The 13,238-nt window shown below is 38.9% G+C and overlaps 2 protein-coding genes across 25 annotated transcripts in view; one reads left to right on the top strand and one right to left on the bottom strand.

Moving 5' to 3' along the window:
• The window catches only part of LOC142160082 (uncharacterized), a 215,803-nt gene extending 205,275 nt beyond the window's left edge, over positions 1-10,528 (bottom strand). For 2 of the 5 annotated variants that reach the window (XM_075215005.1, XM_075215004.1), the window contains exon 1: positions 5,095-6,221. In XM_075215005.1, coding sequence (XP_075071106.1) covers positions 5,095-5,349 — 255 coding nt within the window. In that variant the 5' untranslated portion in view covers positions 5,350-6,221. Of the gene's footprint in view, positions 1-94; positions 3,915-4,897; positions 4,977-5,094; positions 6,222-10,453 lie in introns of those variants that run through there. The other 3 variants (XM_075215001.1, XM_075215000.1, XM_075214999.1) reach the window with 3 other exon arrangements.
• LOC142160072 (uncharacterized) overlaps positions 1-13,238 on the top strand; it is a 1,559,230-nt gene that overhangs the window by 837,161 nt on the left and 708,831 nt on the right. The window lies entirely within an intron of this gene.

Below are 13,238 nucleotides of genomic sequence, written 5' to 3' on the forward strand. Positions count from 1 at the left end.
ACTCATGACCCCAGTGCTGTAAGGCAGAAGTGCTAACCACTAGGCCACTGTGCTACCACCATGATACCAAACTCAATGTAGTTTGTTGTAAATATTATTTAGTCACTTTATATTTTATATTAACTAAAATAAAGATTAAACTTCTTTGCATGTTATTTGCAATAATAATTCATTGCGTATTAATTGCATCGCAACCAAAATTAGTGTACAGAAAAAATCGATTATCACCTTCATCCAATTATTGAACTTCAACAAAAGAAAATAATATTTTCTGTGCAAATAAATTTGTATTACTTCTATATCGTATTGAATTATGGAATTTATAAAGTGAACTAAAAAGAAATAAAAAAGTTAATCTTTGGGGATGCGGGGAAGGTTTAGGAAGCTACACATGGTCAACTTTACAGGAGGACATCATTATGGAGAGTACCAATGTTATAAGCGTTTTTGAAAATTCAATTCCACATAAATATAATTAAGGATTTGAAGTTCATGGGTTATGAGTAAACCAATGGTTCCCAAACCTGATTAAATTTGTCTTGTTATGTATATTTTTATTAATTTTCCATTAACTCTTATTTTTTACTATATGGGTGGGAGGTGGAAGAGGTTGTTTCCCCAAATTCACTGACCACTTGGCAGCCTGTAGAACATGAAATATTAATTAAATGGATTTTTTTTTTAGATAGGGACCAAACAGGGAGATCCAGGAGGGCAGACTTAGCGGAGCATTCGTTTGTAGAAATTCATCAAGAAGCTTTTAATGTCCGAACAGAAAGTAGAAGTCTTCGGACAAATCTACCAGATTGAATTGAAATGCACCTTTGGTCAGAGCAAAGAGGAGCGGTAGAAGACAAACATTTTGTTTAATTTAGTGAGGACCATGTACGACTCTGTATGAATTTTATACAAGTTCTCTGTAATTAATGGTTTCACATTAAAGGAGCAAAGAATGATATAGAACACAGATAATTTCTTTCCTCATGGTAGAATAGTAGCCTCAAAATGTTAGATTTCGAAGTTGTCTATTCCCTTGGGAAAGTTTGGAGAAAACGCACTTGAAGGCTTCAACTGGCTCTAGAAAAGGTTATAGCTGTCGTACTCTCAGGCACTCTTGGTTATCAGACAGCTTGGAGCAGACCGGTGTGGCCCAATGCTTTGGTTTACTTTGACTTTTTATTTTGAAAATTCCGAATACAAAGAACAAAATATAGGATAGATATATATACCAATACACATTCACAATGAGAAAACAGTAGTAGAAACAGTAGAGCATAAACATTCCAGTTTAATAAAATTTTGTCCACACATAATTACCAGTTATTTTCATTTTTAAATTGGGGTGGGAGGTGTTTTTTTTAGCATGATGCTTGTTGCTGGAAACAGAGTCAAGGCACTTATTCCCCATGGCTGGTGGCAGTGGACATAAAAGGAGAAACAGATAGCTTCAGCGATGGCATTTGAACTCTTTGGCTCCAGCAGATAAATAGAGATGGAATTAAGAAGACTTTCTAAACAATGTTGTTTATGTGTGTGATGATTCCGCTACATTATCGTGTCATTTCCAGCTGCCTTCCCAACTGTTTAACTGGTTTAGGTTTGTTGGAAGATTGTGAAGTGGGAAATACATGCCACACATTCAGAGCAAGAATATGGTTTAACTTCTTTATGACTTCTATGATGTTTAAGATCTGAATTACTTCTAGAACATTTCCCACATTCAGAGCATGAACATGAATTCTACCTTGTATGAATCAACTGATGTTTATCAAGCTTTGATTTGTAGTCAAAAGATCTCCCACATTTTGAGCAGGAATATGGGTGCTTTCCCGGATGAAGCATATGATGTACAATAAGATCCGCAAATATTGTAAAGTTTTTCCCACATTCAGAGCAACAAAATGGCCTCTCTCCTGTGTGAAATTTGTAATGCATTAGCAGGCTAAAATTACTAGCAAAACATTTCCCACATTCAGAACAAGAATAGGGTTGCTGTCCTGTGTGAAATTTATGATGCATTTTTAAGATTTCTTTAGTAGCAAAACGTTCCCCACATTCAGAGCAAGAATAAGGTTTTACATCTATATGGTGTCTATAATGCTTTTTCAAATATGATTTAGTAGTGAAACATTTCCCACATTCAGAGCAAGAAAAAGATCTCCCTTCTTCATGGATTATCTGATGTTTTTTTACTTCTGAATTACTGCTAAAACATTTCCCACATTCAGAGCACAAATATGGTTTCTCTCCTGTATGCATTCTCTGATGTCTATTAAGTTGATATTTCCAGAAAAAAGATCTGTTACATTCAGAGCAAGGATATGGGTAATTTCCTGGGTGAGTTGACAGATGGGAAAGAAATTCTGATTTACTTTTAAAGCATTTTCCACATTCGGAGCAAGAATATGGTTTCTCTCCTGTATGGATTCTCAGATGAATTTTTAGATTTGATGAAAGGGCAAAACATTTACCACATTCAGAACAAAAATATGGTTTCTCTCCTGTGTGTTTTCTTTGATGAGTTTGTAGAACTCCTATCTTAGTAAAACATTTTCCGCATTCAGAGCAAGAATAGGATTTATTTTTTGTATGGATTCTCTGATGAGTTTTCAAAACTGCTTTCCTAGAAAAACATTTTCCACAATCAGAGCAGGACCAAGATTTATCTTCAACGTAATTGACCCGTTTTTTCTTCTGGGAACTAACATAGCTGCCTCGGTTATTAAAACATCTTTCACCAAGGGAAGAAGATCCTGATGCCTCCTCAACAGGGGTAAATGGAGATTGTGCATGATCTGTGGGTGTATAAATGTCGGTATCTGTGAGGTTTCCTCCATCACATGAGGCAGATTCTTCCTTAATATCAGTAGATGTAGATTGTGTATGATCTGTGGGTGTATAAATGTCAGTGTCTGTGAGGTTTCCTCCATCACATGAGACCGATTCTTCCTTAATATCAGTAGATGTATATTGTGTATGATCTGTGGGTGTATAAATGTCAGTGTCTGTGAGGTTTCCTCCATCACATAAGGCTAATTCTTCCTTAATATCAGTAGATGTAGATTGTGTATGATCTGTGGGTGTATAAATGTCAGTGTCTGTGAGGTTTCTTCCATCACATGAGACCGATTCTTCCTTAATATCAGTAGATGTATATTGTGTATGATCTGTGGGTGTATAAATGTCAGTGTCTGTGAGGTTTCCACCATCACATGAGACTGATTCCTCCTTAATATCAGTAGATGTATATTGTGTATGATCTGTGGGTGTATAAATGTCAGTGTCTGTGAGGTTTCCACCATCACATGAGACTGATTCCTCCTTAATATCAGTAGATGTATATTGTGTATGATCTGTGGGTGTATAAATGTCAGTGTCTGTGAGGTTTCCTCCATCACATGAGAGCGATTCCTTGTTAATATAAAAATATATATATTGTGTATGATCTGTGGGTGTATAAATGTCAGTGTCTGTGAGGTTTCCTCCATCACATGAGACCGATTCTTCCTTAATATCAGTAGATGTATATTGTGTATGATCTGTGGGTGTATAAATGTCAGTGTCTGTGAGGTTTCCACCATCACATGAGACCGATTCTTCCTTAATATCAGTAGATGTATATTGTGTATGATCTGTGGGTGTATAAATGTCAGTGTCTGTGAGGTTTCCTCCATCACATGAGAGCGATTCCTTGTTAATATAAAAATATATATATTGTGTATGATCTGTGGGTGTATAAATGTCAGTGTCTGTGAGGTTTCCTCCATCACATGAGACCGATTCTTCCTTAATATCAGTAGATGTATATTGTGTATGATCTGTGGGTGTATAAATGTCAGTGTCTGTGAGGTTTCCTCCATCACATGAGACCGATTCCTCCGTAATATGAGTAGATGGATCTTTACATCCTTCTGCTGGGAAAAATGGATGGTGGTGAGATGTAGAAAATGTAATTTACTTACTGTTAATCCCATCATATAACAGGATCAATTCTGTTGTCTATCCATATGTATCATAATTAGGGATTCTGGCTTTAAATGAAAACACCTGAAAACTCCCACTAAAGCTTACCTAACATTTTTGGTTACAATCGAAAAAGTCCAAATTCTAATTTACAGTCATGGTGCTCTCCACACTCTTCAATGACAGTTTACCAAGTTCCCACCCCACCACTAATGCTCTTATACAGAGACCAGATTCGCGTCTCCAATATGGGAGCCACACACCAGCTTCCTGTTTAATCATCACTACTAATAGCAGTGGTATCAGGGCCTTAAGTGACATCCCTGGGAAATCCCTAGGGCTTCCCAGAACAGCCTGCAGTGCCCCCTAGTGTCTGATACCACTACTATTATAGTCCTATAACAGAGATGGTGGTGGTCAGTAGATAGGATTGGACCTGCCAGGTAAGAGTGTGGAATATCTGCCATTGCTGAGGGGGAACCCCGATTTATAGTTTTAGCTACTTATAGCCAAGCTCATTAATACAAAAGTTCCCCCTTTCTATTGCATTACATTAACAAAATTGAACAAAAAATGTATTAAAAAACAAAACAAAAACATGTTTAGTATAAACAGTCACATAAACCCTTCTGTTTAAAATAAAAACAGAAAAATATTTTTTTTCAGGTCTTTATGATATACTTAGAGTAACACTAAAAACAGGTTTTTTTTGTTGCCTGGAAGGAAACAAACAAGGAATAATAAATGCCAAAACTTCCAAAAAATAAACACTGAAAATTGTAAAACACTATTTATAACAACAACAAATATTATATTTTACTCTCATTTGATGTGCATTTATAATATACAATATCCCACTGTACACAAATAATAATGTATTTATACACAGTGATGACATCATCTATTTACGCAGACAGCACCGTGTACCTCTTACCCAGTGATGTGAGGGGCTGGTGATTCTCCATTATCACGTCCTTGTACAGACCCTTGTGTCCTTCTAAATACTCCCCCTCCTGCATGGAGAAATAGACAGTGACATCATCCACCTTATAGGACCCTGACACACACAATGGTCATCACCCAGACACATCCCCTGGTGTTACTGTATAATGTCCCATTCCCAGCAGTCACCTCTCCAGTCAGCAGCTGAATGATCTTGTTGGTGAGTTCCAGGATCTTCTGGTCATTGTCTCTGTCATGTATCAGTGAGTGAGGTGGAGGCACCGTGATGGGGCTCTGGGTCCTGCTCAATCCTCCTGACACACAGGGACGGCTGCTGGGTGTCCCTCTCTCACCAGATGTCTTCTTCACCACTGTGTAATCCTGTGTATTAACAGACATTATTATCCCTATGTACAGACTGGACTTCTTATACAAGTGCCTCATAAACAGTAAGTATCCATGCAAGGTAAATTCACAGAATATTCAGAGTCCACCTTTTCATGGGTTCACATTCACATAAATACAAGGTTGTAATTAACACCATGTGCTCCATATGATTTACTATTCCAGAGAATGCATACAGTGACCCAGGGAATGTAGATATCCCCAAATCTTCCATCCACCGTCTTTGTGTATATGCTTACGATAATAATATGCTGAGAGCGCCTTATGAAGGACTGATGTGTCTTGTAGTTCTGTTCCCGCACATCAGCATAACTCTAGGGAGAGGAAAGGAAAAAGATGAAAAGCAATCTGCTATATTGTTTAATAAACCTCCATGTAAAGTGTAATGGGAAGGAGTCCAGATTGCATTTTTTTCTTTTTCTCAAGTTCCAAACTGCCTCTGGGAACACAATCAGCTCAAGAACTGATCATCGGCGCCTTCATGGGTGGGGTTTCCATGGCCGAGCAGCTGCACAGAAGCCTCAGATGACCAATCAGTGATTGGGGTGGTGTACAGAATGCAGCCATTGGACTCCGGGTCAGAGGAAGATTGTTCTCTGAAGTGACGAATCACACTTCACTTTGTGCCAGTCTGACTGAATCTGGATTAGGTGGATACAAGGAGAACGCTTCCTACCTGAATGTGTGCTGCCAACTGTAAAGTTTGGTGGGGAAAGAATAAAGGCCTGGGCTGTTTTTATGATTTCGCCTGGGCGCTTTTAGGTCCAGCTAAGGGAAATCTTAGTACTATAAAATGACATTCTAGAGAATGTTGTGCTTCCAACTTGTGCCAACAGATTGCGGAAGGCCCTGTCTCGTTTCAACAAGGCTAGGCTTGTAGAGGTAAACATGTCCAGCGTAGAGGAGAAACGGGATAGTATTCATTACAGGAAGGCAGTATTTATACAAATAAGAGATTATCTAGAACGGTTGTCATGATTGAGGGAGAGGAAGAACCTAATTTACTGTAAGCACATTATCAATATACTTATAACACATGCATGACAGTCTCCAACCACAAACACTATGTCAGTCCAAGAATTCACCAAGTTCCTACACACAGAGCTGGTCTCATAATACTAGTTGTTAGACTAGACGATAAGCTTTTGTGGACACATAGATGCAGCTCCCCTAACAAACTAACCTTCTATCACTTGTACACAAACCACATCACCTCTCCCAGCTTATTCACAAGCATACATACACCAATTATAAAGTAGCACATCTACAAATATGCACCACAATCTCAGATCCTGACCCTCCACCAGTAACCACATCTTATAGACCTCCCACTGATGCCTCAATCCTGAAGCTCCTTCAACATCCTACTACAAGCCAACAGTGCTTTACTCTCATTGCAGAGCCCCTTACTCTATCCTCCATAGCCTGTCTTCTCCTGAGCTCTAGGCAGTGGCCCTTCTTCCTCCTGTATGCAACCCCCCTATTTTAGGTGTTGCCAAGCACATTCATTAATACCTGTCTGTACCATCCTGAGCATTCCCACCACTGCTAAGGCAACCTCAGCATCCTAGTCCTCCACAGCAACCATGCTTCTCCACTCTGCTCAAAAAGTCCCTTTCCCCTCTGTGGATATTGTGTCCCTTCACTCATCTGTTTGACGCTACATCTTCTGCTGCCTGCCCAAACATCTCAGATGCCCACTAACACATTACAGCATGTCAATGTTACCTCCAATAACCTACCCTTCCATCTTATCTAGGGAACTGTGAGTAGCAGAGTTCAGGATAGATTAGGAGGAGTGTAGTGTGCAAGAGAGAAAAGGAGAGGAAGGAGCAGAGGGGCAGGCCTGAGAGCAGGATGGAAAGACACGAGAAGATGGGAAATAATAAAAAACAAATCCATATAATAAATATATTGTGTGCTGGGATCAGTCTTTTCCTCTTCAGATCTCACTTTACAAAACCATATCTCCAAGAAAAAAGAAATCCACTACATGAAACCGTGTGTGTTGGGACCTGCCATATGCCACATGTCCATATAAATATATTCCCCCATATAATGAACTGTGTGTGCCGAGACCTCACTTATTTCACTTCCTATCAAAAGTATGGACACATTTCTTATAAAAAGCCACATTAAGACTCCATAGGACAATAGACAAGACACTGGTTACACAACATCCAAACCCTCACTCACGAAGGGGAGAAAGGGAAAGAAGAGGGGCAGGGTGAAGAGGACAGGACAGAAGAGAAGTATGAGTGAAAGTACAGTTGGGGAGGGGAGGAGAGAAGAGTCGAAAGAAGAGTGCAGTAGGAGATATATTTACTAAGCTGCGGAGATGTTGCCTATAACAACCAATCAGATGTTAGCAGTCATTTTGTAGAATGTACTAAATAAATGATAACTAGAATCTGATCCACTTTTTCAAAACCGCACTTCAGTAAATATACCCCAAGGAAAAGAAAGGCGGAGAGTGCAACAGAGCGTAGGTCAAATAGGAGCAAAAGGAACATATTACTCCCCTTTCTATATAATAATAATAATCCCCCATATCAGTGTGTGCTGGGAGTTATTACTCACATATATCACTGTACAGTCCCCTCTCCTCTATATAATAATAATAATCCCCCATATCAGTGTGTGCTGGGAGTTATTACTCCTATATATCACTGTACAGTCCCCTCTCCTCTATATAATAATAATAATCCCCCATATCAGTGTGTGCTGGGGGTTATTACTCCCCATATATCACTGTACAGTCCCCTCTCCTCTATATAATAATAATCCCCCATATCAGTGTGTGCTGGGAGTTATTACTCCTCATATATCACTGTACAGACCCCTCTCCTCTATATAATAATAATAATCCCCCATATCAGTGTGTGCTGGGAGTTATTACTCCCATATATCACTGTACAGTCCCCTCTCCTCTATATAATAATAATAATAATCCCCATATCAGTGTGTGCTGTGAGTTATTACTCCCATATATCACTGTACAGTCCCCTCTCCTCTATATAATAATAATACTCCCCCATATCAGTGTGTGCTGGGAGTTATTACTCCCCATATATCACTGTACAGTCCCCTCTCCTCTATATAATAATAATCCCCCATATCAGTGTGTGCTGGGAGTTATTACTCCCATATATCACTGTACAGACCCCTCTCCTCTATATAATAATAATAATCCCCATATCAGTGTGTGCTGGGAGTTATTACTCCCCATATATCACTGTACAGACCCCTCTCCTCTATATAATAATAATAATAATCCCCATATCAGTGTGTGCTGTGAGTTATTACTCCCATATATCACTGTACAGTCCCCTCTCCTCTATATAATAATAATAATCCCCATATCAGTGTGTGCTGGGAGTTATTACTCCCCATATATCACTGTACAGACCCCTCTCCTCTATATAATAATAATAATCCCCATATCAGTGTGTGCTGGGAGTTATTACTCCCCATATATCACTGTACAGTCCCCTCTCCTCTATATAATAATAATAATCCCCCATATCAGTGTGTGCTGGGAGTTATTACTCCCATATATCACTGTACAGTCCCCTCTCCTCTATATAATAATAATAATCCCCATATCAGTGTGTGCTGGGAGTTATTACTCCCCATATATCACTGTACAGACCCCTCTCCTCTATATAATAATAATAATCCCCATATCAGTGTGTGCTGGGAGTTATTACTCCCCATATATCACTGTACAGTCCCCTCTCCTCTATATAATAATAATAATCCCCCATATCAGTGTGTGCTGGGAGTTATTACTCCCATATATCACTGTACAGTCCCCTCTCCTCTATATAATAATAATAATCCCCCATATCAGTGTGTGCTGGGAGTTATTACTCCCATATATCACTGTACAGTCCCCTCTCCTCTATATAATAATAATAATCCCCATATCAGTGTGTGCTGGGAGTTATTACTCCCCATATATCACTGTACAGACCCCTCTCCTCTATATAATAATAATAATCCCCCATATCAGTGTGTGCTGGGAGTTATTACTCCCCATATATCACTGTACAGTCCCCTCTCCTCTATATAATAATAATCCCCCATATCAGTGTGTGCTGGGAGTTATTACTCCCCATATATCACTGTACAGTCCCCTCTCCTCTATATAATAATAATCCCCCATATCAGTGTGTACTGGGAGTTATTACTCCCATATATCACTGTACAGTCCCCTCTCCTCTATATAATAATAATAATCTCCATATCAGTGTGTGCTGGGAGTTATTACTCCCCATATATCACTGTACAGTCCCCTCTCCTCTATATAATAATAATAATCCCCCATATCAGTGTGTGCTGGGAGTTATTACTCCCCATATATCACTGTACAGACCCCTCTCCTCTATATAATAATAATAATCCCCCATATCAGTGTGTGCTGGGAGTTATTACTCCCCATATATCACTGTACAGACCCCTCTCCTCTATATAATAATAATAATCCCCATATCAGTGTGTGCTAGGAGTTATTACTCCCCATATATCACTGTACAGTCCCCTCTCCTCTATATAATAATAATAATCCCCATATCAGTGTGTGCTGGGAGTTATTACTCCCCATATATCACTGTACAGTCCCCTCTCCTCTATATAATAATAATAATCCCCCATATCAGTGTGTGCTAGGAGTTATTACTCCCCATATATCACTGTACAGTCCCCTCTCCTCTATATAATAATAATAATCCCCATATCAGTGTGTGCTGGGAGTTATTACTCCCCATATATCACTGTACAGTCCCCTCTCCTCTATATAATAATAATAATCCCCATATCAGTGTGTGCTGGGAGTTATTACTCCCATATATCACTGTACAGTCCCCTCTCCTCTATATAATAATAATAATCCCCATATCAGTGTGTGCTGGGAGTTATTACTCCCCATATATCACTGTACAGACCCCTCTCCTCTATATAATAATAATAATCCCCATATCAGTGTGTGCAGGGAGTTATTACTCCCATATATCACTGTACAGTCCCCTCTCCTCTATATAATAATAATAATCCCCATATCAGTGTGTGCTGGGAGTTATTACTCCCCATATATCACTGTACAGTCCCCTCTATATATAACAGTAATATAATATTACATTACCTCCGTCTAGCACAGTATAAGATGGCTGCAGGCTGCCGCATCACTTCTTAGAAGCGGAAATATGTTTGACGTATAAATAAGATGTTGGAGACTATTAGAACATGGCTGACTCTAGTCTGAATAAACTACTTTGGCTACAATAAAATGTCCGCCGCTTTTATAAACGGGTAAAATGTGACGTTATACATTAAATAAATAAATACAGTTTTCTTTCTTCCTTTATTTAAAAACTCGGATTAAATATATATATATAGAGAATACAATCAGAGCCGGATATAGCGCGTTGGATGAACTTCTACAATAAAATATCCGTCACTCTCCTCTACTGAGGACAAATCTAGGTCCGGAAACGTAACGTGTTTTTCCCTAGATACCTTTCAGGACCTTATTCTGACTCTGAGCATGGGCGTTACTATAGTAACCAGGAGATGACACGGCAGCCATGTTGGATTGGGGCGCTGGAGATCCAACCATTGGGGATATATTTTCTTCCCTAGCTCAGTAATGGTTGTGAGAGAGATGAGAGAAGCTGCTGGTTATTCATTTGTATATGTATTGTGTGTTATGTTTTACTATATACATGGCAGATATCATGGAATATATAGATATATATATATATATTATCTTGTATTTTACATTATACATTGCATTTATATTTTTTTTACCATATCTAGCTGTATAAATATATATATATATATATATATATATATATATATATATATATATATATATATATACACTGTGTTATATGATATTCATGGTACATAGCATATATTACTACGTGTACATTACTTTTTATGTTACGTTATACCTTTTATGATATATATTTTTATATCAGTACTATGTGGTATCTTACAATATATATATATATTATATGCACGTGATGATGTGTTATGAATAGTTATAACTGCAAGATCGTATTGGTTTCTGTTGAACTTCCACTCATGAGTCAGATGTCATTCTTATTCCACTGTCAGTTGCCTCCTTACCAGCTCTTTAAATGCAGGTACCTTGGTCCCAGATTGGGAAGTTGGGATTGTGTCCTATTCTGTTGCACGTGCAATGAATGGGTCGGACGCTTCAGAACCATTAGGTAGGCCCCCATCGTGACATGGCCATGGTCTTATTGTAATTTGCTGTGCCCCTTTTCACAGTCTGTCCTGTGAGCTCCACAGGCAGGTGGTATGTGTCATTTATAATCATCATCACCATCATCATTTATTTATATAGCGCCACTGATTCCGCAGCGCTGTACAGAGAACCCATTCACATCAGTCCCTGCCCCATTGGAGCTTACAGTCTAAATTCCCTAATATAGACACACAGACAGAGAGGGAGAGACTAGGGTCAATTTTGATAGCAGCCAATTAACCTACTAGTATGTTTTTGGAGTGTGGGAGGAAACCGGAGCACCTGGAGAAAACCCACACAAACACGGGGAGAACATACAAACTCCTCACAGATAAGGCCATGGTCGGGAATCAAACTCGTGACCCTAGTGCTGTGACGCAGAAGTGCTAACTACTAGGCCACTGTGCTGCCCATACATTGTTAGTTCCCTCCTCTCCTCCCCTGTGACAGGATGGTCCCCCTATGCCCCCCAGTGTGTTGTGTTGCTGTCCCCTTTCATTATCCCAAATACTCCCTGGTACTGGATCACTAATAAGTAACTTATGGTATAAGTTTATTTAAAGGAAATAGCGCAGGGCGCTTACTTATATAATTGTAAATGTAGTTATTTTTGATATTGTGTGTATTTTGGTAAAGGAAATATCTTTATTTCTGAGACCAGGGAAGAAACTTGTTTGTGTCTTCTTTTGCTAGAGGAATGCATGATTTCTGAAGTATATATCTGATACAATAAGCCTTTGTGGAGAAAGTCCTTTTTGTGTATCGTGATCTGGGGAAATGACTTGTTTGGGGTTTTATGACTTTCTTTGGGAATGTGTATTCTGCAGCTGTGTGAAGAAAGGACCCATGTTAATCTCATGTTAATTAGACCTTTTGATGTGTGAGGGTCCAGCACCTGAAGGCACAGGAAGGTTTAATTAAGACTTGATACTAGATTTCCTGTGTCTAAAAACGAGATGCAGGAAATCACAGCAAGTTTTAGAATATCACAGATAACAGTAAATATTGTTAGCTTTGCATTGCATGTAAATCCATGTTTGGGTAAACAAATTGCATCTTGTTCTAAAAATAGCTCATACCTCAAGGGGGCTGGCTTATCCTTTGAGGCTGTGTCCAAATCCGTATAAAAAGCACTGTCTTGTATTGAAAATGGTTCTTCTTGTTCCATTTGAACTGATCATTGATATATTCAATCAGTGTGACTGCAAATAAACATCACTCCTGTCTATGGGTGACTTATGTGGAGTGAGATGTATGTGTGTTTTCTGCACTAAGTGAGTTTTCTCACAAAGTGTATGAAAATGCAGTTAGACAACACAGCAACTAACCATCAACCTTCTCTTCTCATCTCCAGGTATGTCTATCCTCTGCTATTCTGAACTACATTAATTTGTGTATCTCATACATGCAACTGTGTTTAAAAAGTATGTTTTAGGAATTTGTTATCTGTTCTAGCTTAGGTTGGCCGAGTCTTTTATTGATGCCTAATTTATGATATTGTCACGAGCCGCGGCGGTTTGCCGCATCCTGGAGTGAACTAGCAGCCGGGCGCGTGCTTTAGTTTCTATGCTCCGTTATTATCCTTGTGGCATAGATGTAGGAGGGTGTAGGGACATCCTCCAACACCAGGGGGAGCTCTCATATGATTTAAACT

This window comes from Mixophyes fleayi, chromosome 6 (genome assembly GCF_038048845.1).
Source record: "Mixophyes fleayi isolate aMixFle1 chromosome 6, aMixFle1.hap1, whole genome shotgun sequence".
Taxonomy (NCBI): domain Eukaryota; kingdom Metazoa; phylum Chordata; class Amphibia; order Anura; family Limnodynastidae; genus Mixophyes; species Mixophyes fleayi.